At 37.0% G+C, this 27801-nt stretch overlaps 4 protein-coding genes across 6 annotated transcripts in view; 3 read left to right on the top strand and 1 right to left on the bottom strand.

Moving 5' to 3' along the window:
* Window positions 1-11335, top strand: part of LOC107495014 (glutamate synthase [NADH], amyloplastic-like) — a 14856-nt gene extending 3521 nt beyond the window's left edge. The window contains 21 exon segments of the mRNA XM_016116050.3: window positions 1402-1506; window positions 1772-1924; window positions 2128-2228; window positions 2329-2425; window positions 2893-3002; window positions 3340-3443; window positions 3569-3748; window positions 3845-4188; window positions 4273-4343; window positions 4421-4890; window positions 4986-5003; window positions 5006-5764; window positions 6103-6257; window positions 6540-6701; window positions 6794-8371; window positions 8724-8930; window positions 9036-9304; window positions 9426-9731; window positions 9848-10115; window positions 10299-10556; window positions 10667-11335. Of these exon segments, the coding sequence (XP_015971536.2) occupies window positions 1402-1506; window positions 1772-1924; window positions 2128-2228; window positions 2329-2425; window positions 2893-3002; window positions 3340-3443; window positions 3569-3748; window positions 3845-4188; window positions 4273-4343; window positions 4421-4890; window positions 4986-5003; window positions 5006-5764; window positions 6103-6257; window positions 6540-6701; window positions 6794-8371; window positions 8724-8930; window positions 9036-9304; window positions 9426-9731; window positions 9848-10115; window positions 10299-10556; window positions 10667-10963 (6012 nt within the window). The 3' untranslated portion in view covers window positions 10964-11335.
* Window positions 11336-12211: 876 nt separating this feature from the next.
* Window positions 12212-13012, top strand: LOC107495099 (uncharacterized). The gene has a single exon (XM_016116181.3). It carries the CDS (start codon window positions 12341-12343, stop codon window positions 12689-12691), a length of 351 nt encoding a protein of 116 aa, XP_015971667.1. The 5' UTR covers window positions 12212-12340; the 3' UTR covers window positions 12692-13012.
* A 3729-nt stretch (window positions 13013-16741) lies between these two features.
* Window positions 16742-21358, top strand: LOC107495069 (rust resistance kinase Lr10). 3 transcript variants are annotated; one of them, XM_016116140.3, is made up of 5 exons: window positions 16885-17029; window positions 17148-17641; window positions 18730-18762; window positions 19028-19051; window positions 19785-21358. In XM_016116140.3, exons 2-5 carry the CDS (start codon window positions 17353-17355, stop codon window positions 21038-21040), a joined length of 1602 nt encoding a protein of 533 aa, XP_015971626.1. In that variant the 5' UTR covers window positions 16885-17029; window positions 17148-17352; the 3' UTR covers window positions 21041-21358. The 3 variants fall into 3 exon arrangements, with proteins under 3 accessions (XP_015971625.2, XP_015971626.1, XP_020980925.1); XM_021125266.2 differs by having other exon boundaries at window positions 16908-17029; window positions 17145-17641; XM_016116139.3 differs by having other exon boundaries at window positions 16742-17641.
* A 285-nt stretch (window positions 21359-21643) lies between these two features.
* On the bottom strand, window positions 21644-24615 carry LOC107495084 (rust resistance kinase Lr10). The gene is made up of 2 exons (XM_016116155.3): window positions 23775-24615; window positions 21644-22880 (listed from the first exon to the last, which is right to left on the bottom strand). Exons 1-2 carry the CDS (start codon window positions 24475-24477, stop codon window positions 21760-21762), a joined length of 1824 nt encoding a protein of 607 aa, XP_015971641.1. The 5' UTR covers window positions 24478-24615; the 3' UTR covers window positions 21644-21759.
* Window positions 24616-27801: the final 3186 nt, after the last annotated feature.

Below are 27801 nucleotides of genomic sequence, written 5' to 3' on the forward strand. Positions count from 1 at the left end.
AATTTCATATTTCCAATTATATGTATTGTTCAATTATTTATATATTTGCATTGGATTAATTTTATTTTTGTACTCTATTAGTTATTTTGTTGTCTTTGCAAATAAGATAGACACAGTAATTAAGTAACACAGTAAAAACATATAAATAATTTGAAAAATGTGTATAAGTTTAGAATTTTATTTATTTATTGATTTATTTTGTGATGACACGACAAGTCGACAACTGCTACCTTTATTAGCTTTTTTTCTAAAGACTATTAAATTTGGTTATATTTGGTTCAATCATTACGTAAATAGAATTAAAGTGGATAGTTATTTCAACAGAAATTTAAATTCCATAAAAAAAACCATAAAGCCTTATTTTACTTGGTATGATCGCTATATGAATCAAATGATGTCATTGCACTATGTCATTAATCACATCTAGAGCTAACTCATTTATGTTTAGATCTAAAGAAATTTAAATTCATATCTTTTTAAACTGCCACTGTGCTGTATATCAACTTTAGTATCTAAATCTAAATCTAAACTTTTATAAAAAGGTTTGTGGACACCAGAATAGTTTTTGTACATATAATAATATATTTAAATATGTAATGGAGAATAATAAATTTCATATGAGAGAACTGTTATTTAATCATAAATATTGTGCTGCTACAAAATTTTGTTCGAGTCAATTACAATCTGAAACAAATGATTTGAACGATGGTAGAAAGCTGCACAAAAACTAATCTCAGATATATCTAATTTTTTAATGTTTGCATTAGATTCTTGTTTATAAACATTATTCTTGTGTTGGTTTGAACAGAAAAGCCTAAAATTCTTAGGTATCATCATCATGTTGAAAAATACAAGTGGAAGAGGACTTTCTTTCAGTTTTGCTCAAATGGAATATTTTGAAACGATTCAGTGATGCATATGGCTAAAATTGAAAATATAATATTAATAAAGAGGAGAATAAATTGTCTTTTTCCTCTATCAAAGAATCATTGAAAATGAAATATATTTCTTTATGTCCTGTTTTTGTTAGCACTTTTCTGAACTCCTTTTTTCCTTAAGTTAGTTTGAGATTAATACTTTCAATAGCTTTTTTGTTAAGCAGAAGGAATTTGTATAGATCTACTGACGGCGTATATTTTTCCTGTACTGTCATCTAATATATGCAGTATCACATTGGCGACTAGGCCACTGTAGCTGTTTTTTACATCCACTATAGATTAATAGAATTATTTGGTTGGAGAATAGTGTAAAATATTTTAAAATGTCAGTGCATACAAGAAATAATGCCCTCACTCCATTATCGAAGTTTTATTTATTGGTTAAAGGACTACAATTAGGAAAAATCTGGGATTCAGACTTTGCAGTTCTTGTCAATTCAAAGATGTTCTTGCTTCATTGCAGGTTGTGGAGTTTGAGCTTCCCCCCCAAGGAAAATATGCAGTTGGCATGCTTTTCTTGCCTAAATCTGATATTCGTAGGAAAGAAAGCAAAAATATATTTCAAAAGGTAAATCTAATTCTGAAATATCTTTGTCTGAAAATTTTCATGATGGATAGTGGTTGTAGAGTTCTGTCTAGTTTCGATTTAGCACACAATATACTGTTTCCAGCCTTCACTGTGTAGCTGCATGCTGTAATCCGAGCTAACAATGACTCAAGAAGTGTTTTTGTGATATTTTGTATTATGTGTTTTTGAGTTTCAGCAGTAGCATTTTCATGATTTTATATCTTATTGACAGTTGTTTGTATCTGTGCTTTGTTTTTGTGTTCAGGTTGCGGAGAGTCTGGGGCACTCAGTTATTGGTTGGCGCTCCGTTCCCACAGACAACACAGGATTGGGCAAATCAGCTGTACAGACTGAACCAGTGATTGAGCAAGTGTTTCTTACTCCAAGTGCTCAATCAAAAGTTGATTTGGAAAGACAGGTACCTTGCCTACATGCTGAAATTGGCAGCAAGAAATTTGCATTAATTTGTTAACATTTTGATTGAACTGCAGTTGTTCCCCAGGAAATGAATTGATAGATAAATTTTTTCCAGCGAATATAATGATTTATACATAAATGGTGTATTTTAAGATTTGAATAGATTTTGGTCTTTGTTACTGATAGTTGGCTCTTTCCTTATAGATGTACATATTAAGGAAGCTTAGCATGGCCGCTATTACATCCGCCTTGAACCTCCAAAATGACGGCATTGCTGATTTCTATATCTGTTCACTTTCGTCAAGGTATGTTTAAGAGGCGACATCATTTTCTTGAGATCCACATTATTGTTATTACATAAGGTTTTCTAAGTAAAATTCTCATGTTTGATCAAATTTGGTACAGGACTGTTGTTTACAAAGGTCAGCTAACACCAGCTCAACTGAGGGAATATTATTTTGCGGACCTAGGCAATGAAAGGTTTACGAGCTACATGGCCCTGGTAAATATATTATCCATTAACCTATCTTCTTTCTCCACTAACTCTATACTCCAACAAACAGCAAGGGAACAACCAGTAACTGAAGAGATGCAAGGTTGGGGAATGACTTCTGAGGCATTGAGGTTTGAATGATCTCTTAAGTTCTTCCGCTTCCTTGATTACTATTTGAGTTTGGATACTTGGATTGAATGCAATGGTTGAGTTGGTAAGAAAGTTCATTATCAAGATTATGATGTTTGCAAAAGTTTCTGCTGATGCTTTCTGTCGTTAATTGGTCTGGAGACAATATCTTCAAAGTGATGGAGGAAAAAATAATTTTGGTGAAAGTGGATAGTGCCTCTGAAATTTTTCCTGGCACTTCAATATATGCTTGTATTGAAGTTCCTGGAGGAAAACATTTTTGAATTTCTACTTTGGTTTCTAGTATGCACTGCATGAAGACTGAAGTTTATTGTGCGTATCTGTAGATACATTCACGGTTTTCTACAAATACCTTCCCTAGCTGGGATCGTGCTCAGCCTATGCAAATATTGGGACACAATGGAGAGATCAACACTCTAAGAGGCAATGTCAACTGGTATGCCTTGAATAATTTTTGCACCATGCTAGTTAATGGTATGACAAATATGAATGAATAATATGTTGCACTGCGATTTTAAACTGGCTAGCAGTATTCTCCCAGTGCTGCTGATCTGACCATTTAGTATTGTTTGTTAGAGTTAATGGATACCTAGCTTACTTTTTTCTTTTCTCAATCTTATTTTTTAAATAAGAGGATACTTTGTTTCATTATGGTGTGCAATAAGCTTGATGCTAGTTGTGGGCGGGCATAGCAGCATTGAGTATTGTGTTGGATGTTCTCATCATGTTCTGATTGATGTATATTGTATCAGCTAATATGGTATATTTTGTAGGATGAAGGCGCGTGAGGGGTTACTGAAGTGCAAGGCACTTGGTTTATCAGAGGATGAATTAAAGAAGCTTTTGCCCATTGTCAATGCAAATTCATCTGATTCAGGTGAAAATTTTTTCTCTTTTTATTTTTTTGATTTTATTTTAAATTTGTGTTTTTTTATTTTATTTTATTTTTTCGACTAGGTTATATTTACATACTGAATCTAATGGATAGTTATTCTTTTCCAGGAGCTTTTGATGGCGTTCTTGAGTTTTTGGTTCAATCTGGAAAAAGTCTTCCTGAAGCTGTTATGATGATGATTCCTGAGGCATGGCAAAACGATAAAAACATGGATCCTCAACGTAAAGCATTTTATGAATACTATTCAGCTCTCATGGAGCCATGGGATGGACCAGCTCTTATATCATGTAAATTTTTTGTTGGACTCTGATTCTATCTCATGTGCATGTCCTCTCGACACTGGCTTTACAATTTGGCACTAATTTGATCTAATATCATTACAGTTACTGATGGTCACTATCTTGGAGCTACACTGGATAGGAATGGACTGCGACCTGGCCGCTTCTATGTTACTCACAGTGGACGAGTTATAATGGCAAGTGAAGTTGGAGTCGTAGACATTCCTCCTGAAGATGTGTGTAGGAAAGGAAGATTAAATCCTGGCATGATGCTTCTGGTAGATTTTGATAAGCACATTGTTGTTGATGATGATGCCTTAAAGGAACAGTATTCGTTGGCAAGGCCCTATGGGGAGTGGCTCAAAAGACAGAAGATTGAACTCAAAGACATAGTAGATTCTGTTGATGAATCTGAAAGAGTTCCACCAACAATCGCAGGAGTGGCTCCGGTAAGTTTTAAAAGAGCAACCAATGTTAGCTTTTCGTAAATTTCATGTTGCATGACTAACTATTGCATCTACAATAAACTACAGCTCTCTAGTGATGATGTGGATATGGAAAATATGGGAATTCATGGTCTACTGGCTCCATTGAAAGCTTTTGGGTATGCAACGTCCTTTGTGAATATTTTCTGCATTTTTTCCACTTTGTTTGAAGTTATATTCTGCTCTGTTAATGCAGATATACGGTTGAATCATTGGAAATGCTATTACTTCCTATGGCAAAAGATGGTGTAGAAGCCCTAGGGTCAATGGGAAATGATACTCCATTAGCTGTCATGTCCAATAGAGAAAAGCTCACTTTCGAGTACTTCAAACAAATGTTTGCTCAAGTGACAAATCCTCCAATTGATCCTATTCGTGAGAAAATAGTTACTTCAATGGAATGTATGGTTGGTCCAGAAGGTGATCTGACACAAACAACAGAGGAACAATGTCACCGCCTTTCACTAAAAAGTCCCCTTTTGACCATTGAACAAATGGAAGCGATTAAAAGGATGAATTACAGAGGATGGCGGAACAAAGTTATAGACATAACTTACTCAAAGGAATGTGGTAAGAGAGGATTGGAAGAAGCATTGGACAGGATATGTGCAGAAGCACATGGTGCAATTAGTGAAGGCTACACAACCCTTGTTCTTTCTGATAGAGGTATTATACTGCCGTGTTTTCCTCGCACTGTGTAGAGTTACTATACATGTACTTATCTGTCTATAATTTGTATTTTTGTGGGATTTAATCTGTAGCTTTCTCGAGGAAACGTGTTGCGAACCACGTGAAGTGCACCATTTCTGCACACTTGTCGGTTTTGGTGCTGATGCTATATGCCCTTATTTGGCTGTGGAGGCAATATGGAGACTCCAAGTTGATGGAAGGATCCCACCTAAAGCAAGTGGTCAATTCTACTCAAAAGATGAGTTGGTCAAGAAGTACTTTAAAGCAAGCAACTATGGCATGATGAAGGTTCTTGCAAAGATGGGAATATCAACTTTGGCCTCCTACAAAGGTGCTCAGATTTTTGAAGCTCTGGGTCTTTCTTCAGAGGTGATTGAAAAGTGCTTTGCTGGAACACCTAGTCGAGTTGAGGGTGCTACATTTGAGATGCTTGCTCGGGATGCTCTACAACTGCATGCATTGGCATTTCCTACTCGGGTTTTCTCTCCTGGAAGTGCTGAAGCTGTTGCGTTGCCCAATCCTGGGGATTATCATTGGAGGAAAGGTGGTGAAATTCATCTGAATGATCCGCTTGCAATAGCAAAGCTTCAGGAGGCTGCCAGAACTAACAGTATAGATGCATATAAACAGTATTCTAAGCTCATTCACGAGTTGAATAAAGCTTGCAATTTGCGGGGAATCCTGAAATTCAAAGAGACATCCACAAAGATTCCCATTGATCAAGTGGAACCAGCCAGTGAAATAGTTAAACGGTTTTGCACTGGGGCCATGAGTTATGGGTCAATATCATTGGAGGCACACACAACATTAGCAATGGCTATGAATAAACTTGGAGGGAAATCAAATACAGGTTTGCTAGACTTCTTTTTAAAAAAGCTTCCTCTGATTTATTTTCTCCATTTAAAAAAGGCAACAATTCTCATCTTACCAAGTGTAGTTTATTTTGATAAATCATGAGGTGTGGTTCAGTGTAGTTTTTTCAAGTTCAAGGCACATAAGAAGCATCAGTGGCTAGGGCCAGCCTGATGCCGAAACAGGGTGTCTTACACATGAACATGCTTTCTAGCTTAATTTTTTAATGAAAAGTTTTGGGGGGTTACCCGTTTTTTCACCCTTCATGTGAAGATTAGCATCCTCAAAATTAGTAATTTTTTATCTGATGATTTGTTTTCTGCAAATTTGCCATAGGTGAGGGCGGTGAACAACCATCTCGTATGGAGCCTCTTCCTGATGGTTCAATGAATCCCAAAAGGAGTGCCATCAAACAAGTTGCTAGTGGAAGATTTGGAGTCTCAAGTTACTACCTTACTAATGCTGATGAACTACAGATAAAGATGGCCCAGGTAATTGTTGAAATCTGTTCATTTGTATTAAGGTTATTTGTCCATTCTTGCCTTATACCTCAATTTCATCGACTGGTCTCTAGCCGCTACAATCCTGTTGGAGTTATGGCTCTATTGTTTATGAATTTATATTCATGGCAGATGACGCTGTGACTTCAAGGCACCTCCTGGTGCTCTTGCTGCTTTAGTTGATATATGACCTTTGGTGAGGTTAAATAAAAGTGTAGTTTTTTCACTTAATGAAGGGTCGTATTGTTTTAACATCCGAATTCTTATCCTCAGGGTGCAAAACCTGGTGAGGGAGGTGAACTTCCTGGCCACAAAGTTATAGGAGACATTGCCGTCACTAGAAATTCAACTGCTGGAGTAGGACTTATCAGTCCACCTCCCCATCATGATATTTATTCAATCGAAGACCTTGCGCAACTGATTTATGATCTAAAGGTATGTTCGTATATAGATTCTCTTATGGTAAAGTCAGGCTGAATGTTTCTGCTATTAGTTCTTGCTCTTTAATTGCTTTTCTTAATCTGTAGAATGCCAACCCATCTGCTCGAATTAGCGTGAAGTTAGTTTCTGAAGCTGGAGTGGGGATAATTGCTAGCGGAGTTGTTAAAGGTCATGCGGACCATGTCTTGATCTCAGGTCACGATGGAGGTACAGGGGCATCTAGATGGACCGGCATAAAGAATGCTGGTTTGCCTTGGGAACTTGGCCTAGCTGAGACTCACCAGACATTGGTTGCGAATGACCTACGTGGTCGCACAGTTCTTCAAACTGATGGCCAACTCAAAACAGGAAGAGATGTGGCCATAGCTGCTCTTCTTGGAGCAGAAGAGTTCGGTTTCAGCACTGCTCCACTCATTACTCTTGGCTGTATCATGATGCGGAAGTGTCACAAGAACACCTGTCCTGTTGGCATTGCTACCCAAGATCCAGTACTTAGAGAGAAGTTTGCCGGAGAACCTGAGCATGTTATTAACTTCTTTTTCATGGTAGCTGAAGAGATGAGAGAAATTATGTCTAACCTTGGGTTTAAAACTGTTGATGAGATGGTTGGCCGTTCAGATAAGCTTGAAGTTGATAAGGAAATTGTTAAGAGCAATGAGAAACTGGAAAACCTTGATCTCTCTCTATTGCTTAGACCTGCAGCTGAACTGCGACCGGGAGCTGCACAGTACTGTATGCAAAAACAAGATCATGGCTTGGACATGGCCTTGGATAATCAGCTCATCAGTTTGTCCAATGCTTCTTTGGAAAAGGGTCTCCCAGTATACATTGAAACTCCAATACAGAATGTAAACCGTGCTGTGGGAACTATGCTTAGCCATGAGGTTACTAAACGATACCACTTAGCTGGTCTTCCAACTGGCACCATCCATATCAGATTTACTGGCAGTGCTGGCCAGAGCTTTGGTGCATTCCTCTGTCCTGGAATCACTTTGGAACTTGAAGGTGATGGCAACGACTATGTCGGTAAAGGATTGTCAGGAGGAAAAATTATAGTTTATCCTCCAAAAGGAAGCAACTTTGACCCTAAGGAGAACATTGTAATTGGTAATGTGGCGCTGTACGGTGCAACCTGTGGTGAAGCATATTTCAATGGGATGGCAGCAGAAAGATTTTGTGTGCGTAACTCCGGGGCTAAGGCAGTTGTGGAAGGGATTGGTGATCATGGATGTGAGTACATGACTGGTGGGACTGTCGTTGTGCTTGGGAAAACTGGTAGAAATTTTGCTGCTGGTATGAGTGGTGGGATTGCTTATGTTCTTGATGTGGATGGAAAATTCAAATCTCGATGCAACCCCGAGCTTGTAGATTTGGACAAGGTTGAAGAGGAAGAGGATATTATTACGCTAAGAATGTTGATACAGCAACATCAACGGCACACAAATAGCATGCTTGCCAAAGAAGTTCTTGCTGATTTTGAGAATCTACTTCCTAAATTCATCAAGGTGTTCCCAAGGGAGTACAAGCGCGCTCTTGCAAATATGAAGTCTGAGCAGACCTCCAATGATACAGTAGATGATGATGAAGCGCAGGCCGTTGAGAAGGATGCATTTGAAGAGCTTAAGAAACTGGCAACTTCATCTGTGAATGAGAAGCCAAGTCAGGTAACTGCAAGCTTTTTTTTTCCCCCTTTATGATATTTCATTTGTAATGCTTGTATACCTTTTGTTATTTTTTCCTTTTGTCATGAACAAAACAAATTATTAAGTTTGAATTGGTGATCCTTGAAACAAGTGCAAATCCTCCTTGTAATATTAGATTAAAATGTGGTAAGATGAAAATGGGGTCTTAAGTTCATCTGTTACAGTAGGTTGCCTAGAAGTCTTAGTTGTCCATCGTCATTGGGCTGAGATGGGATACTGCTATTGTTCCCATATGAATAGAATACATCTCTTTAATGTATTCCTAGATCTCTTTTTGCACATTATTTTCTGCTAATGTCTCTGATATGTTCAGGCTGTATCACCCAAGAGGCCAACTCAGGTTACTGATGCCGTTAAACATCGAGGTTTTGTTGCATATGAGCGTGAGGGTGTTCAGTATCGGGATCCTAATCTTCGGATGAATGATTGGAAGGAGGTGATGGAAAAGACGAAGCCTGGTCCCCTTTTGAAAACACAGTCTGCCCGATGCATGGACTGCGGTACTCCTTTCTGTCATCAGGTGTGGTCTGCCATTCAATATTTTCATTGTTGTACTTACAAGTTAAAACTTTCCTTTAAGTCTTTTGGCTGCTTGTAAAACTAAGATATTTGCATAAAATTTCAGGAGAATTCTGGATGTCCTCTTGGAAATAAAATACCAGAGTTTAACGAATTAGTGTACCAAAATAGATGGCGCGATGCATTAGAAAGGCTTCTTGAAACAAATAACTTTCCTGAATTTACTGGTCGTGTGTGCCCTGCACCTTGTGAAGGTTCTTGTGTCCTTGGTATTATCGAAAATCCGGTGTCTATTAAAAGCATTGAATGTGCCATCATAGATAAGGCTTTTGAGGAAGGTTGGATGGTGCCACGACCTCCACTTAGGAGAACTGGGTATGCTATGTTTGTATTTTTTGGACACTTTTTCAGTTTCATTTTTGTTGTAACTGCAACCCCATTGAAATGATTAGTAATATTGAACTACTAGTTACTTGTTACCCCACTGCTGTTTCAGGAAAAGGGTTGCCATTATTGGAAGTGGACCAGCTGGTCTAGCAGCTGCTGATCAACTAAACAAAATGGGCCATACAATAACAGTGTATGAACGAGCTGATAGGATTGGAGGGCTTATGATGTATGGGGTTCCCAACATGAAAACTGACAAAGTTGATATAGTTCAACGGCGAGTCAACCTTATGGCTGAGGAAGGAGTAACTTTTGTTGTGAATGCTAACGTTGGACGTGATCCTTTGTACTCTCTTGATCGGATTCGAGAGGAGAACGATGCTATTGTCTTGGCTGTTGGAGCCACAGAACCAAGGTGAGACACAGTGGGAGTCCTCTATATCTTGTTTTAGTTCAATTTCTTTTGCGGTTGAAGTTTACCAGGAATTTTATTATAGAAGGATGCTTCAAAGAGTTTACTTTTTCGTGCAGAGATCTTCCGGTGCCTGGACGTGAGCTCTCAGGAGTTCATTTTGCCATGGAGTTTCTTCATGCGAACACTAAGAGCTTGCTTGATAGCAATCTTCAGGATGGTAATTACATTTCTGCCAAGGGCAAGAAAGTTGTTGTCATAGGTGGGGGTGACACTGGTACCGATTGCATAGGGACATCCATTCGTCATGGTTGCAGTAGCATTATAAATCTCGAACTTCTTCCTGAGCCACCTCGCACAAGAGCCCCAGGAAACCCTTGGCCTCAGGTTAAATTAGATCCACTGATTTTCCAAATATCTGTTATGTTTCTTACTTTGTAGACATGAGGAATTAGACAATGTTCTTTTACTTAAACTTCATTTGTCATTACTAAATAGCTAAATGAGTGGTTGATATTTTAATGGATCTGTGCATGAACTGAGTTTGATCACAATGTTTCCACATTGCAGTGGCCTCGCATATTCCGTGTAGATTACGGGCACCAAGAAGCTGCTGCTAAATTCGGGAAAGATCCAAGATCATATGAGGTACTGACAAAGCGTTTTGTTGGAGATGAAAACGGAGTGGTGAAAGGACTTGAAGTGGTACGTGTCTGTTGGGAGAAGGATCAAACTGGCAAGTTTCAATTTAAAGAAATTGAAGGCACTGAGGAGATCATTCAAGCTGACCTAGTTTTACTAGCCATGGGCTTTCTTGGCCCTGAATATGTAAGTATTCTTAGTAGCTTGGTTACTTTGTGAGTGAATTAGTTATGAACTTTTCATGCTGATCTTTCAGTAGCTGATCGTACCTTGTTTGGTGTTTGTTTGCTTTTCAGACAATTGCAAAGAAGTTGGGTATGGAGCGAGACAACCGGTCAAATTTCAAGGCTGATTATGGTCGCTTCTCAACCAGTGTCAAAGGAGTGTTTGCAGCTGGCGATTGTCGCCGGGGTCAATCCCTGGTGGTATGGGCTATTTCAGAGGGACGACAAGCCGCGGCACAAGTTGACAAGTACCTCATTAAAGAGGAAAAAGAGCACAAAGTTGTGGGGAGTAAGGATGAACTAGTCAAGAGGCAACAAGACCTCAACAAGAAGCACCAGGACAGTAGCAAACACACAGTGATGACCTAAGAAGTAACCGTGAGTTTTCGTGCTCTCAGATGTACTCAATAAAAGCGCATAGAATAAAAAGAAAAGGAAGGTTGTTTACCTTGGGCAATTTCTTGTGTGGCAAGTTGGTGATCCAAAATGGAAAAACAAGGAGAAAATAAAGGAGTGTAGTATGTGGAAAGGAAAAATTTTGTCTTGGCACTTTTCTTCTGAGGGTGTTGTAATTTGAAATGTACAGTATAAAGTTTTAAACTAGTCCCAATGAGTTCATGGGGCTACGAAAATTTTACCTCGTGAAACTTGATAAGAGAAAATGATCTAGTATTAACTTGTGTTAGGCTGGATCCGTCGTCCTCCATTTGGTTCTTCAATTTCAATCCATCGATTAAAGCATGACCGTTGATATGGTTAAATTACCTCAAAATGATGTTACTTAAAATTGTGTATAATATCAAGCCAAACATAGAGGAAATCAAAACACTTTTAGGCTGCGTTTGTAAATTGTTTACAGGACACTGAAACAGGATATAGAGATATAAAATTGTGTTTAATTTTATGTCTATTTTAACAGGAAAGAGACAGAGACATTAATAAAGAACACAACTTATTTTTTATTTTTTCTTTCATTATTTTTGTTAATTTTTCATAATTATATTTTTTATTATTATATTTTTCATTTCAAATTTTTTGAATAGAAAAAAAGAAAATAAATTAAATTTTCATAATTTGTTTTAGTTTATTGCCAAACAGAATACAAGAACACAAAGTTTTGTATCTCTATCCATCAGTATTTTGTCCTGTCCTATTATCAGTGTCTTGTCTTGTCTATAATTAGACACTTAGTATATTAAAATTTAAAATTAAACTCAAATTTTAAATATTTACGAAAAACTTTAATATAATAGAACGAGATAAAAGTATTTATTATTGCATTTATACCAATAATAATAGAATTTAATTTTAAAATATTATTAGTATAAAATAATTATATACATATATTTAATTAATCATACAAACAATTATCTAAAAAATAAATATAATCTAAAATTATTAAATAATATAATATATTAATTAAATTATTATTTAATAATTTTGAATTATTGGTTTTAAGTTAATTGTATTTAAATTTTTATCCAAAAAAATTTGAGAGTATTCCATCCTCCTGGTAAGAAGAATATACGCTTCATGTGAGTTTTCATCGTGCTTTTCCTATTGGTTTTTACTGGCGCATTTTCACATGGAAACGAAATGAAACAAGTACTCGTGGAATTCTCATAGCTTGACACGACATGAGTGCGAGTGCGGTGACAAATACATTTCACAAACCGCAATTCCTCCTTCGTCTTCCTCTTCCCTCTCCACTTTCCAGGGTTTCACTTCATCCGAACAACAAGCACAATGACCACCTCCTCTCTCCCTCGCTTGCTCTCCACGGTACCAAACCCTGCACCTTACCTCACCAGATCCGAACCCCTGACTCGCTCTATTTCCAACTCAGTTTCGCGCCTCCTCTGCTCCTACTCGACTCAGCAGCCCCGCGAAAACACCGTTACCGAACAAGAACACGCACCGAGCCTTTCTCACAAAGAGGAAAGCATGCGAACCGAAGAACAAGAACAACAACACGACGACGATGATGAAGATGGCGACCTTGTGAACGACGAGACCGGTGAGGTTGGTGGGCCCAAAGGGCCCGAGCCCACCAGGTACGGCGATTGGGAGCGTAAGGGTCGATGCTTTGATTTCTGAGCTTTTTTTTCTTTCCATTTTAAAATATTAATAATGAAGGCATAATAAAGTTAATACATTCCCGTTGGATATTGTGCTTGATTTGCTTACTTCTTCTGATGTTATACTTATTGTAAGAGAGGATTATGTAATTTTTTATTTTCTTCTCCCTAATGAATCAGTTGAGTGATTGCTCTCAATAGGATGGTTATGTAATTTCCACGGGTTTGAATGAACTGATGATTTGGTTTAACAATGCAGAAACATCTCATTTTTTATTCTAGCAACTGTAGGAGGCATGTAACTTTATTTATAATTGAGATGGCCTTGTTGGTTTTATTATTGAGATGAATATTGTGGATGAAGATTGATATTGTGCTATTTCTTCTTTTTGTTTACTGCTGTGGTCATTTTTAATGATTGGTAAAGACGAGAGCCAAGAGATGGTTTGGCGAATCTTGAGGTACTGGTTACATTTTAAAGGTGCATGATATGTCTTTGGAATATGAAGGTGAAATTGGTGTTTATCGTTCCTTATCATTTGGTCAGAAGTTATCAATTCAGAGCAAGTTGTCACATAGAAGGGATTATGCTGGAATTGAAAGTATTGTAATTTTGTAAGCAATTCGCCAGCTAAGGGATCCTTCTTGGTACATTTGTTGCAGTAAATATAGGGAAGTAAGAATGTTTTGATGGAAAATATTTCCAAACTAGAGCCTTAAAACTTCCCAAATCTGCTACAACTATTTTGTGTGGATAATATTGCCAACTAGTGATTTGGCTGAGGAAAATAGCCGTGCAACGATGAACCTTGGCATTTTTTCAACTTTAGTTCAGAGACAATTGCAGCAAACTATTTTCTATGCAATACAATTCTGGGGCTTGCCTTTTCCTCTTCAGGTAATTGCTAGTTTTTCATGTTAAATATTTTATTTATGGTGCTTGGACTCTCATTTTAATTTATGTTACTTTATTTTTGTGCGTCTCTCTGACAAACCGAACTAAATTTGAAGGTCAAACTAGTTTAGTGGTTTTGATCAGTGTAATATTTTATTGGGAGTTTGGTAGAATACCTCTTCTAGAATCCCAGCAGTTAGTTAGTTAATTAGTGAATGCGGAGTATAAATAAAGGTAAGAAGGATTTGATTAGGTCTCTTCGATCATTTGTTAGTGTGTTGGAGAGTTGAGGAGTCTCGCTACTTTTCCCTTTATCATTGTATAACGTTGTTCCATTAATAAACAATATCTTTTGGATACTAGTTCTATATTGGTATCTGTGATGAGTTATCCCGTGGTTTATAATGGAGGGTTGCCCAAAAGTTTTAATCTGAGGACTTTCTAAAGACTGCCAGTTATTCCTTTAATGCTCTCTCTTCACTGTAGGTCTAACTAATGCTCAAAGATACTTAATGCTAAAACTAGTAAATATATATGTTTGATGATCTGTTTGTTTTGGGTGAAGAATGGATGTATTTTGTTTTCTCATTACTTAATTATGAATGTACAAGAACGGAGTAAGTACCTTATGTGGTATTTGTGAATTTTCCTGCTAATTTCTTTGAATATGTGCGTGTTGAATAACCTATTTGGCCAAGCCAAGTGGCTGATGCATTAAACGTAGAGGTTTTGTTGCTTTTGAGTGCAATAGTTTTCACTCTAGGGAGGTAGGGGATCCTAATACTCACATGACTTGTTGGAAGGAAGAGTACGAGTCTGTGAGAGACAAAGGAAAAGTATGGTTCACTTCTGAAAACTGAGTCAGTCCGTTTAAAGGACTCTAGTCTCTAGTACACCTCTCTATCATTGGGTGTGGACTTACGCTTTGAAGTGTTCATTTTTATGCACATCAGGAACATTCTTTAGCTCAAAGTGAAGATATTCTTATAAAATAGGTGGCATGAAGCATTATTAGAGAGGTTTCCTGAAGCAGATAATTTCCCAGAATTTACTAATTATGTGTAGCGAATAGAATGTAAAGGTTCTTGTGGCCTTGGTGTTATTGGGTTTCTTTGTGCTATTGTAGACAAACCTTTTGAGAGGGGTCAGATGATGCCTTGATCCTGAGTCGGGGGGAAGTGAGGAAGTAATATTTTCTTTTTAACATCTTTTTCCAGTTGATATGTTTGGTTTTTCTGTACTGAACTGTTCAACTGTTACTGTGTTTATTAATATTAAACGTGTTAATGCTTCATTGTTGAAAATGTTCCTTATCATTTTTTTTGGTGACTCAATGTTCCTTATCATTGTTTAGATAAACAGTGTCCTTAATTAATATCATTATTGATACAGGAAAAAAGATTTAGTAGTTGCTAGTCAAGTAAACAAATTGGACCGAACATGAAAACTGGCAAAGTGGATGGATTTTAAGGCTAGTCTACTCTTTGGCTGAGTATGGTATATATAATTGTGAAAGCAAATTTTAGACTATCCTCTATATTCTCTTGATTGGCTTTGAGAAGAAAATGTTGTCATTGTCATGGTTGTAGGAGCCACAAAACCAAGGTAAGTGCTAAGACACAATGCCGGAGCCATGTCTTATGGTCTGGTTCTAATTTATTGTTTTAGAATGTAAGGGAATTATTTATTTTTATTGTTCTTATTCTTGCTTAAAAGTTAAAACGATAGAAAATTTCAAAGGAAGCTACATTTTCATCATTTCATGGCTTGTGCCTTGATCAGATCCATCAACAATTCATTTTTCCATGGAGTTTCTTAAATGCTTATTTGATAGGCATATTTCCTTTGGTTGGATTTCCGATGGATTCACTTCGTCTTATTGGACATCATGATCAACCCTCCTTGACCTTTTGAAGCCCTAACAAAGAAAGGCAAAGAATTTGATAGAGCTCTCTACTAGAATTCTATCCAATGGAATTGCCTAAAATATTCACAAATTTGCCCCAGTCCATTATCTTGTATTTTAAATCATTCAGAGTTGTTTTATTGATAACATTTTGAGTAAATTCCTATAATAATACCTGAGATTTACGAGATTACCCAATTTAGTTCTCGAAGTTCTAATTTCACTGTAGTGGTTCTCCAGATTGACCTCCGAGCACCATAGTGGTCTCTGAACTTATCTCCGGTGATGACTCAGCGATTCAGTGCCACGCTAGACCCACTTTGACCCCGCAACCCTCCTCTCCTTCCCCTCCTTCTCCACCGCACTCTTCCCTTCTGCCATTCTCCTCTCCTTCCCTTCGCCCGCCGCCACAAGCACGTTCTCGTTCTGCGCCTCCTTCAGCTTTGTCGTCCCAACCAACGCCTCCTCCGACGGATTCCCCAATGTCGACGCCGCCGCTTGGCTCATCTCCAACCTAAACTACAGCTCAAAGCTCATGGACGCCTTAGACATAAAATCAAAGATGTTCTTCTCAGAAATTGATTCTTTCCTCGATTTCGATTACTCCAACTCCTTCCATAACAACAACAATAGTGCCGAAAACGACATCGTCATTTTCGTTCAATCCAAATTTGCTCTCATGATGAATCACCATACCAAAGGTAGTTGCTTGGACATCGATTTTTGTAGATCAAAGCTTTCCTCCTTCAACTATTCATAGTAGTTGTTTGATGCCAGATGAAAACACCGTCTCAGATATATCGTATTCATTCAGTCGAAATTGCTCCAATTCGAGTGGAATGGGATTGGCAGGAAGTGGCGGTGGAGCTGCGAACTGTGCGGGATGAACCGCGAGGCGGCGAGGGATGACAGGGTGTAAGAGAGATGGCGTAGGAGAAGAGTGCGGTAGAGAGAGAAGGGAAGGAGAGGAGAGGTGTGGACTCGAGGATCACTATGGTGCCCATAGCTCAATCTAAGGGACCATTATACTAAAAAATTGAAATTTCAAAAATTAAATTGGATAATTTTATAAATCTTAGAGACTATTAATATTTTTGAGAATTTTTTTTATATGCGACAGAATCTACTGATAAAGTTGTTGTTGCTCCTTCCTCTTGAATAATTGATGCAAAATTGAATCAAGTTGGGTGGTGGGGGCTTAGTAGTGACCGAAAAGTTTGACTCTGATATGATATTTTATTTATTTATAAACTCCCAAAAATGGAAAAACCAAAATAAACAGCAGCTCACAAGAACGACAATGCAAACCCAAGCATCATTCCCCTGCTCTTTAATCACACAAAAAATTGTATCACTCCTTTTCACAATCCTCCTCCTTTTCGAACAACCATCCACCGCCAAGAAGCACCACTCGCCATGCCCCCCTTCTTCCTGCGGCCAAATCCGCAACATAACCAACCCATTCCGACTCAAAGGCGACCCAAGCCACTGCGGCAACAAAAGGTACGAACTCGAATGCGATAGCAACAACGCCACAGTGCTAACTCTCTTCTCAGGTAACTACCACGTGCACCACATCGATTACAAGAATTACAGCATCAAGTTGAGTGATGCGGGTCTCAGCGACAACGCTAATTGTTCATTTATCCCTCGCAATTTCTTATATGATAGCAGTTTCAAGTTCGCCGTCGGCCCCGACGATTTCGGATCGCAACCGTTCACTTTAAACAATTTCGATCCAGATACAGTAGACACTTTCGATCCATCAAGAGTAGCGTATTTTAACTGCACTGATGCAGTAACTGACGACGCTGCATATGTGAAGGTAGATATAACCGCAAGTCGTTGTAGTGCCTTGGGCTTAGGGCATGTGTATGTAATGGTGGGAGCATCGTACAGTGTGACTGAAATCAAGGTTGGGTGCAGTTTGATGGTGGCTACGCTTACGGATAAGGTTCCGGCGGAGATCGGAGAAGGGAATAACAACGTTTCTTATGAGGAGATCCGGAAGGTGGTTGGCGAAGGGTTTAGCGTCTCTTGGTTGCCGGCGGTTTGCGAGGAGAAGTGTGGAAAGAAGACAAATTGCAAGGTGGTCAATGTTTCGACTGGAGAAGTCCAATGTGACAGGCGCTATTGCCACTACGCTTACCATACAACCGATAAGTGCGGTATGTGAACGCCACTTATTCATTCATAAATATTATTAATATTAATATTAATTAATTAATGATTGGAAAAGTATGAGGAGTCAATAGAACAGTGAGAGTTTATGGAGTATTAGAGATATAACTATTACTATTATTTTTTCTCATAAATTGAAGCTTTTGGGATGAGTGATATCATAACATGATATTAGATTGTTAGATCCGAAAAGTTAAGAGTTTGATTTTTGGTGAACTCTAAAATCAGTTTAATTTTTTGGAAAGATATTATCTCTAGTAGGGAGATGTTTATTTTGTAACTCAATAACTCATAGTATTTTACCTTACATATAACATCAGATCCATTTTTATTCTCTTTCTTTCAAAGAAAAAAAAACTATTTGCCATGTAGTATATCTTGGAAAAAAAAAGTTGTATGTAAAAAAAAAAAAATTATATCCATTCTTAAGATGAAACAAAATCATATAGATATATTATTTTTACACTTTAAATGATTCTACATAGTCATTTGAAAATAAAATTATTTTAATGGCCAAAAGAGTAAAACTAAATCAATCTATTTATGTATAAAAAATGCAGTTAAAAGAAAAATGTATTGGGTTTTTTTTTCCTTTTTTGGGGGGTCAAAAATGTATTGGGTTTTTTTTTTCCTTTTTTGGGGGGTCTGACTTGTATATTAAAATTTTATAATCATATTATCTTAAATATCCTCTTCCATTAATTAGCTTCACAAACTGATCATATTTGACTAACTGACCTGTTTTTTCATGGTCTATAACAGTATAACGTATACACGCACGGAAAGTAGATAGGAGACATAGGAGACGGCTTGTCATAGTTTGATCTTACGTATATACTTGTTGTTTGACTATGATTATATGATTAGATCAGCTCATTGTTAGGCAATGATTAAAGTCATTTAAATTTTTTATTCACAAATATTTAATCAATTGACAAGCAGATAATATGTCTCAACTTAGTCGACCTAATCAAATATGGTTCATATTATCATAGAGCATTTATTTATTTATTTTAATCATATAATCATTTTTATCATTTGCTGATATAAATTATTGATGTTTTGAATATTATAGGAATTGCAGAACAGGCTATCGGTTATGCTCGAGGTAAGATCGTAAGGATATTCCTTCTTCCTATCATTTTTTATCCTTTTAATCTATATTTAATAAAATGTTGATATATTTAAAGTACGAATTGAAGTATAACTGAAAAGAATGACGTCTGAATATGATGATTGACTATGGTTAGTGGATCACTAGCGTATGTATAATAATAATGAACATAATAGACACATTATGTCTATCATTGCTTTTTTCCCCCTAGTATATATATGTATTAAGTCTATTTTTCTTTCCTTGATTCCTTTTGCAGCTTATCTCAGAGGCATTGTATTTGGTAAGTTTATCTACATTTTGAAGTGTTTATTTGCATCATTTAGTAAGGAGAGGCGATGTGTTAAACTCTGCTGTCTAACTCGTGTTAATTAATTGAATCTAGCATGAATTAGTTTACTCATACTCACATATTGGAAGGCATCTAATTTTTTTTCTAATGTATATACTTATCTATGAAGTACATACACTTTTCTGATTTGCCTTGTTCGCGTGTCGGACACATTTCGGACACGACACTCATTGACACTCGTCCGGCACGCGTGTTTTCGGTGTCCAACTGTGTCTTAATAATAAGTAAAAAATTCTTCTCCAAACATGCTTAAACACGCCTAAATATCATCACATGTTAATATGTCTTACTTTATTCTAAATATGTATTCTTGAAATGAGTTTAGAAATAGTATATATTATTAATTTTTTAAAAACAAAAAATATTTTAAATACTTTATATAATTAAAAATAATTAAAAAATTAATTTATATTTTAATATCAATAAAATACCAAAATATCATTACAATTTATCTAAAAAACTTTATATTTTATATATATGTCGTGTCTCTGTGTTAAGAATTTTAAATTCGTGTGTCCGCATATCCCATGTCGTGTCGTGTCTCGTGTTTGTGTCAATGTCCATGCATCATAAATGCTTATGCATGTTTGTGAACAAACCCGTTGGCCTATTTGGAAGAACTCAAAGAAGGGTTACCTTGCCTAATGATCAATTATGGGTGCAGGATTAGGAAGTAGAATAACATTCAGCACAAGAAACCTGGGCAACCCAGTTGGGCTGGAGTATTTTGACGGGGGAATATTCATTGGTAGAAATATTATACCAGTAATACTTGTAACTAGATACGTACTTGGAGTTGCAGTTCTACTTTCAGTATTGATCTACATATGGCGACGAAGACATTGGTCAATATATGGAAACATTGAACATTTTTTGCTAGACAGCAATCTAAATCCCATAAGGTATGAATACAAAGAAATCAAGAAAATGAGTGGTGGTTTCAAAGTGAAATTGGGTAAAGGTGGCTTTGGGGCTGTATACAAAGGAAAACTTCGAAGTGGTCCTGATGTAGCGATAAAGATATTGAACGAATCCAATGCTAATGGCCAAGACTTCATCAACGAAGTTGCTACAATTGGAAGAATACATCATGTTAATGTGGTACGTCTTGTTGGATATTGTGTCGAGAAGAAAAAGCGTGCCCTGGTGTATGAATTCATGCCTAATGGATCATTGGATAAATACATTTTCGCCAAGGAAGGGACTTTGCCTTTGAGTTACGAGAAGATGTATGAAATATCTCTTGGAGTGGCTCGTGGAATTGCGTATTTACATCAAGGTTGTGATATGCAAATTCTACATTTCGATATCAAGCCGCACAATATTCTTCTAGATGACAACTTCGTCCCAAAGGTGTCTGATTTTGGACTTGCAAAGCTATATCCTGTGGATGATAGCACTGTCACTTTGACTGCAGCAAGAGGAACTTTAGGCTACATGGCTCCGGAGTTGTTCTACAAAAACATTGGAGGAGTATCTTATAAGGCTGATGTCTATAGTTTTGGAATGCTTTTGATGGAAATGGCGAGTAGGAGGAAGAATTCAAATCCTAATGCCGATGAATCAAGCCAAATTTACTTCCCATTTTGGATACATGATCAGCTTTATGAAGAGAGAGAGATTGAAATCGAAGATGCCTCAGAGGAGGAAAAGAGCCTAGTCAAAAAGATGTTCTTAGTTGCACTTTGGTGCATACAGCTAAAGCCTAGTGATCGTCCTTCGATGAACAAGGTAGTAGAGATGCTGGAAGGGGATAACGACGGCAGTCTTGCATTGCCTCCAAAGCCTTCTTTCTATTCACATGAAGCTTCTAGATATGTTAAGGAGGTCAATTCCAACCAAGCGTCGAGCATGGATTCCTCTGGTACTAGTTATCTTGGTGAAACCACAACTGACTATTCAATGGAGGATGATGATTAACTAACTAGAACAGAGCATATCCATTTCATATAGGATTATGATTATGTTATGGCAGTGATATGAGTTCTCCATGTTTGATGAGATCACAGATTCGTTTTTTATGGCAACATAATTGTTGTATTGTTACCAAGGACTGTGTAGTTTATCTCATTCAATTAGATCTTTTAGAATAATTTTTTGGGTGTGAATATCATTTTGAAGATGTTGTAATTTTTAGAACATTCAAGGCATAAAAGCTGTATATTTTCTTTTGAGTGCTGACAAAAGTTGTATATACAAATTGTATAATACTAATCGAGTTGCTGATGCGTTAGCTTGTTTGGGTCATTCTATTGAATTGGGTGTTCATAAGTATCTTTTGGCTCATCCTTCTATGTGTATTTTCTTTCGATGGGATGATATTAGGCGTGTTTTTCTTTCCAGTTTGATTGTGTAATTTTGATTTTGGAGTTTGGTCCTGACACCTAAAAATATAGACGCAAGTCAAGAGGGAATGTTCAAACTTGCTCTACACAGAGTCATAAAGACGCAAATAGTAAGGATGATTTATTTGCAAGATAAATGTGCTACATGCTTTCAATTCGTGTCATGCATGATTCCATGTTATGAAAATTACTACAAGTGGAAGTTGCATTGAACGAGGGGAAGAATCTTTATGTATCGCATCTTGCATCAGTCTCCAATATAAATACATTTTATTAGCAAGAGGTGAATTGCCTTTACTCTAACTCAGGAATAACCTCTAGCTCAAAATTTAGATGTCTTGATGGAACAACTGCATTATTATTGTTTCTACTTGAGCTGGTAGTGGAGTCAAACGGTGTAGGGGGGACCATTAACTTGTCTCCTTCCCTTTCAAGCATTTGTACCACAGTTTTCATTGATGGACGATCTACAGGATTCCACTGAATGCACCAAAGTCCTACAATGGCAAGTTTCTTGGCAATCTTCATGTCTCCCTCATTGTCAATATCAATGTGGATGTCTTTCCCTTCAAGCATATTATGGATCCATTCTGGGTACAAAACTTGGAAAATTTCCTCACCAGACACATTTGTGTTCTTTCTTCCTCCAACCATCTCAAGTAGCAGCATTCCGAAGCTATAAATATCAGACTTGTACGACACGTTACCAAAATTTCTTGAGAATACTTCAGGGGCAATATAGCCCAATGTCCCCCTCGCCGCGGTCATAGACACCGTGCTTTGATTTTTCGGACACAACTTTGCAAGGCCAAAATCTGTTATTTTTGGAGTGAAGTGATCATCTAGTAACACATTATGGGGATTTATGTCAAAATGGAGTATCCTATGATCACAACCAAGATGGAGATACTCAAGGCCTTTGGCAACACCAAGAGCAATTCTCTGAAGCTTCACCCAACCAAGGAAAGCATCCCTGTTATCCGGTGGAGCTAAGAATTTCTGCAACGAACCGTTCGGAAACAGATCATAGACAAGAGCACGGTGGAATCCGTCTGCGCAGAATCCGAGCAAGCGAACAACATTGACATGATGAATCTTTCCCATAGTTCCCACTTCATTTATGAAATCCTTGCCATCACCTTGTGTATCATTGAGTACCTTCACGGCAACAAGAATTTCTTTGGAGAGCATTCCTTTGAATACTGCTCCGTGTGCTCCTTCGCCTAAGCTTTCCTTAAAGCCATTTGTGATTCTCTTAATATCTTTGTAAGTGAATCTTGTAGGCTTCATGGCCCTGTAATCCTCCAAGAATTTTTCTATCCTGTCTTGGTCTTCTCCTTTAGTCTTAAAGTACCGATAAATATGGTACATTGCAAAGGCCAACAAGACCAAAAGCATCAAACAAATTATTGTCCCTGTAATGTATAAAACAGCGTTGCTTCAATTAGAGAAAAAAATTTAACATTATTTTAAGAATAATGATTGAGAGTGCTAATTTATCTTCATAATTGTCCTTAGATGAGTAAAAAATGTAAATATACATTATTTTTGAAAATAAAAAAGATAAAAAATAAAATAAAATTTTCATTTAGCAAATTAAAAAGATAACTAAAAAATGAGTTAAGATTTTTATGTTTTTCTTATCAACTATACTACATGTAAAAAAAAAAAAAAATCAACCACTAAAATCAATCATTATATATGTGTATAAATAAATACATATGTTATTTATTTATTTATTTATTTTTTTACCAAAGATAAGAGACTCGAACTCGCAACCTCTTAATTGAATATGAGGAGACTATGTCATTTAAGCTATTACTCATTGGCAAATACATATGTTATTTAACTCATTTTTAATATAAATTTTGTATTTTAATTTGTATTTTATACTACTGGTTAATTTTAGTAACTGATTTTTATGTACACATAATATTATTAATAGAATACAGGTTGAAATATAAGATATAAGTTAAAACAAATTAAACACTAGCACTTTTGTTTTATGATTTGAATTCTTAACCTAAATCTCTACAACAGGTTAAAGTGACTTATTCTTTATAGCTGCTGCAAGTACTACTAAAGTTTTCAATATTACAAAGTTTTGGAAGCCACCTACATGGCTATATTGAGGTCATTGATAACCTGAAACTTTTATTTCTCTAATCAAAGTTCTCTTTTACTATAAAAATATGAATAGTATTAGGTGTCAAAGTCCTTACTGTTTTCACCGTGAATATTTCTAACTGAGAACAATGAATAACCGAAAGCAAGTTAGGTGGTAAGCAACAAGTATGGATTCTTCATACCTGCAACAATTAGAACAAGAGTGGATGTCGAAATCTTGTTTGTTTTGCAAAGGAAACACTCAATTTCCTCTTTAGTACCATCGCTCTTGAGTCTGCATTTCTTGCCCTGTGCTTCACACTGCCCACAGTTAGGGTTCGACCATCCAAGAAACAAACTAGTCTTATCATCATACGTAAACCTCCACTGGACCGATAAAACATCACGCACCTTGGTGCAAGATAGTATTCCTGGATCAATGATGTCGCTAATAGAATCTAGTTGCAAAATTGGACAGGAATAGGAAGAACTCGAAGCGCAACGAAAGAAAGAGACATTATTGTAACTAGTTTCGCCGCCGTAATATGGTGATATGAATCGGAAAGGTGAAGTTGACGAATTTCCGAGTGCTAAAAGCTGGCTGGCAAGGCAGTTATTTGGGTGATAGATCTGAATTTGCTGAGATTTGTAATCGATTTGCTTCACAAAGAAGCTTACTGATGGAACCTTTGGAAGTTTCAGCAGAGCTTGATGTTTATCGTTACATGAGAGTTCAAATCCAGGTAGATAGGTAGCGTTTTCATTCAGGTTCCTATTTTTGAGATGAAATGGGAACTGGATCTTGATGCGTCCACATTTGTCCGTACATCGGCAGTTAACTGTAACGGAATTTGGCGCCAGAAAAAGAACCAACAGCAAAATGGAGAAATTTTGAGAACGGAACATTGGGTTAGTTGTGAAACAGAAAGGATTTGCAGAGGTTCAGGATGTTGGTTGTCATGCATTTTTTGTTTAAAGATAGATCAGGCAGGCACCCCATGGCAACAAGCAACAGCAACTTGCCACTTATCTTAATTTTAATTTTTTTTCCTTTTTGGGTACTAATTTCCGTTCACTTTTTTAAGTCTTGGTCGTTTGTGGCGGCCTTGTGTTCCTGGGTCCATTCATTCAATGAGGGCGCTTTCCCGAAATGGGGATATTTTGACTTATGAGTTATCACCAATTCACCATGATTGTGCTTGATATTGAAATATCTTTTAGACTAAATACTTGGTCATTATTTTAGACATTGTTATTAAAATCGGACCGACCCGTTTAATCGGACTGAAAATACGATGAATTGATAACAAAATCAATCTGAGTGAGCTAGCTGACTGGACAAGAAAAAGAACCGACGAGACCCGATTTAAATCGGTTGGGTTTGACGAAAACTGACTAACTAGCGAGTTTGAAAATTTTCGAACCAGTTCGAACTCTATTTTTCTTGTTTTTTCTTCGAGTGAAATGGCGTTGTTTCGATTATTAAAAAAAAAACCTAAACCAAAAACCTAAAACCCTAGCTCGAAGCCTTTCAGTTTTCACACCAAACCCATTCCCTTTCCTCGAATTCCAAGACCTGAGAGAGACCCGTTCAGCCCTTGTCATTCTCACCGTATTCGCAGTCTTGCTCTCGCACCACCCTACCACAGCCAGCACCAATTCCATCGAATGATGACATTGTCGGTTACTGCTACTCAAAGTCGTCATTTCGGTGGCCTTTGAGTATCTCGACTCGTCGCCTTCTGTCCTATGCCGCTGTGTGTCCGTCGTCGTCCTCATTTTGCCGGTTCAATCGTCAAGTTGTTCTTGTCATCGTCGTCGGTACCGTGCTTCTTTTTCGGTTTTTCTCTTTTCTGCCGGCGGTGCATCAGCAATAAGGTATGTATTTTTATTTTATTTTTTTAAAGTTATTCAGTATTTCAATTTTTTAATAATTTAGTACCTTAGTCAGAATTAATTGATTATAGGTGTATAACTTATTGATTTCTATTTGATTTCTCTTAGATTGTTCAGTTTTTTTGTTTTATGTTGGTGTAATATGTTGATTATAGTGTAATATATTCTTGTATGTAATATATTGTTGTTATATTTGGTTACTGTTGTATATTATTTTTAGTAGATTGTTGTTATATATTATTCCTGTAAATTAGTTATTTAGTCGTGATTGATTAGGAATTTAGGATGGTTTCATCAAAGACATCATCAGAAACACAAACTTTCCAAAAACAAGGATCAACTCCTAATGTAACAATTGGAACCCAAAAAAATAGCAATTGAGAAAAAACTGATCCTGCATAGGGCCAATATAAACAAGTGGATAAAGAAAAAAATGTTCTGTTATGTATTTTTAGTCATAATAATAAGAATAATTAAGTTAATTGATAATATAGGAAACGAATGAGAAAGTAAAGTTATGATCTAATTTGTCTTGATACATTTGAGGATCATTCGAAATGGATAATGGAAGATTCACCACCATTTTTAACTCGTGAAGAAGTTGATACTTTACGGAATGATCTTATAAATATGTCTCTTCAATCAGCTTTAGATGATTTGGGTATATTTTTGTTAGGGATGATTTTGTAATGTTAGAAACAAGAGACTAGACTGTAGAAAGGATTTGTGTATTATTGAGTGTATTCAAGTTGTCTGGAACGATACAATATAGAAGGGTAGTTATAGGTGCTATGAGAATCGTAATAATAAAGACGTAATATCCTATAATAAATATCCAAATATGCTAATTGATCCTAATTATATTCTAACATCCCCCCTCAAACTCAAGTGACAACTTGAGTTTCAAACTTATTTAAAACAACTAAATAAAGAGAGAAAAAAATGCATAAACTGATAAAACGGGTGCAGATGGAACTGCCAGAAGGAAGCGCAGATGGAACAGCCGCTTGTCTGAAGAAAGCGTAGAGGGAACTATCGCTAGTCTAAAGGAAGCGCAGACGGAACTACCGCTTGTCTGAAGGAAGCGCAAACGGAACTGCCGCTCTCTGAAGGAAGTGTAGATGGAATTACCAGAAAGAAACGCAGACGGAACTGCCACAAGAAAACCCAGACGAAATGCAGACGGAACTTCCACGAGAAAACGCAGACGGAATTGCCACGAGAGAACACAAACAAAACTACCACGATAGAACGCAGATGAAACTGTCACGAGAGAACATAGATGGAACTGTGTCACGAGAAAATGCAGAGGAAACTGCCACGAGAGAACACAAATAGAACTGCCACGAGAGAACGCAGACGGAACTGCCATAAGAGAACGCAGACAGAACTGCCGAAAGAGAGCAAAAACTATACGATTTTTTCATGAGAATAGGTAAGCAGCGGATGACAATAGTGTTTGGTCGTACGACTCAAAAAAAATAAAAGACAGAGAAAAATAGGCTAGTCTGTGAGGTGATGATGAGCGGATAATTTGTACGCTTTTTGGCATTGTTTTTAGTATGTTTTTAGTATGTTTTAGTTAGTTTCTATTATATTTTTATTAGTTTTTAGTTAAAATTCACTTTTCTGGACTTTACTATGAGTTTGTGTGTTTTTTTGTGATTTCAGGTATTTTCTGATTGAAATTGAGAGACCTGAGCAAAAATCTGATTCAGAGGCTAAAAAGGACTGCAGATGCTGTTGGATTCTGACCTCCCTGCACTCGAAGTAAATTTTCTGGAGTTACAAAAGCCCAATTGGCGCGCTCTCAACTGCGTTGGAAAGTAGACATCCTGGGCTTTCCAGCAATGTATAATAGTCCATACTTTCCCCGAGTTTTGATGGCCCAAACAGGCGTTCCAAGTCAGCTCAAGAATTCTGGCGTAAAACGCCGGAACTGGCACAAGAATGGGAGTTAAATGCCCAAACTGGCACAAAAGCTGGCGTTTAACTCCAAGAAGAGTCTCTACACGAAAATGCTTCAATGCTCAGCCCAAGCACACACCAAGTGGGCCCGGAAGTGGATTTTTTATGTCATTTACTCATTTCTGTAAATCCTAGCTACTAGTTCTCTATAAGTAGGACTTTTTGCTATTGTATTTTCATCTTTTGATCACTTTAGATCTCTAGATCATCTTTTGATCACTTTAGATCTTAGGATCATCTTCTGATCATGTTTTTATGATTGAACCCTCTTTGGGAGGCTGGCCTCTCGGCCATGCCTAGACCTTGTTCTTATGTATTTTCAACAGTGGAGTTTCTACACACCATAGATTAAGGTGTGGAGCTCTG

Source organism: Arachis duranensis, chromosome 6 (genome assembly GCF_000817695.3).
Source record: "Arachis duranensis cultivar V14167 chromosome 6, aradu.V14167.gnm2.J7QH, whole genome shotgun sequence".
Taxonomy (NCBI): Eukaryota; Viridiplantae; Streptophyta; class Magnoliopsida; order Fabales; family Fabaceae; genus Arachis; species Arachis duranensis.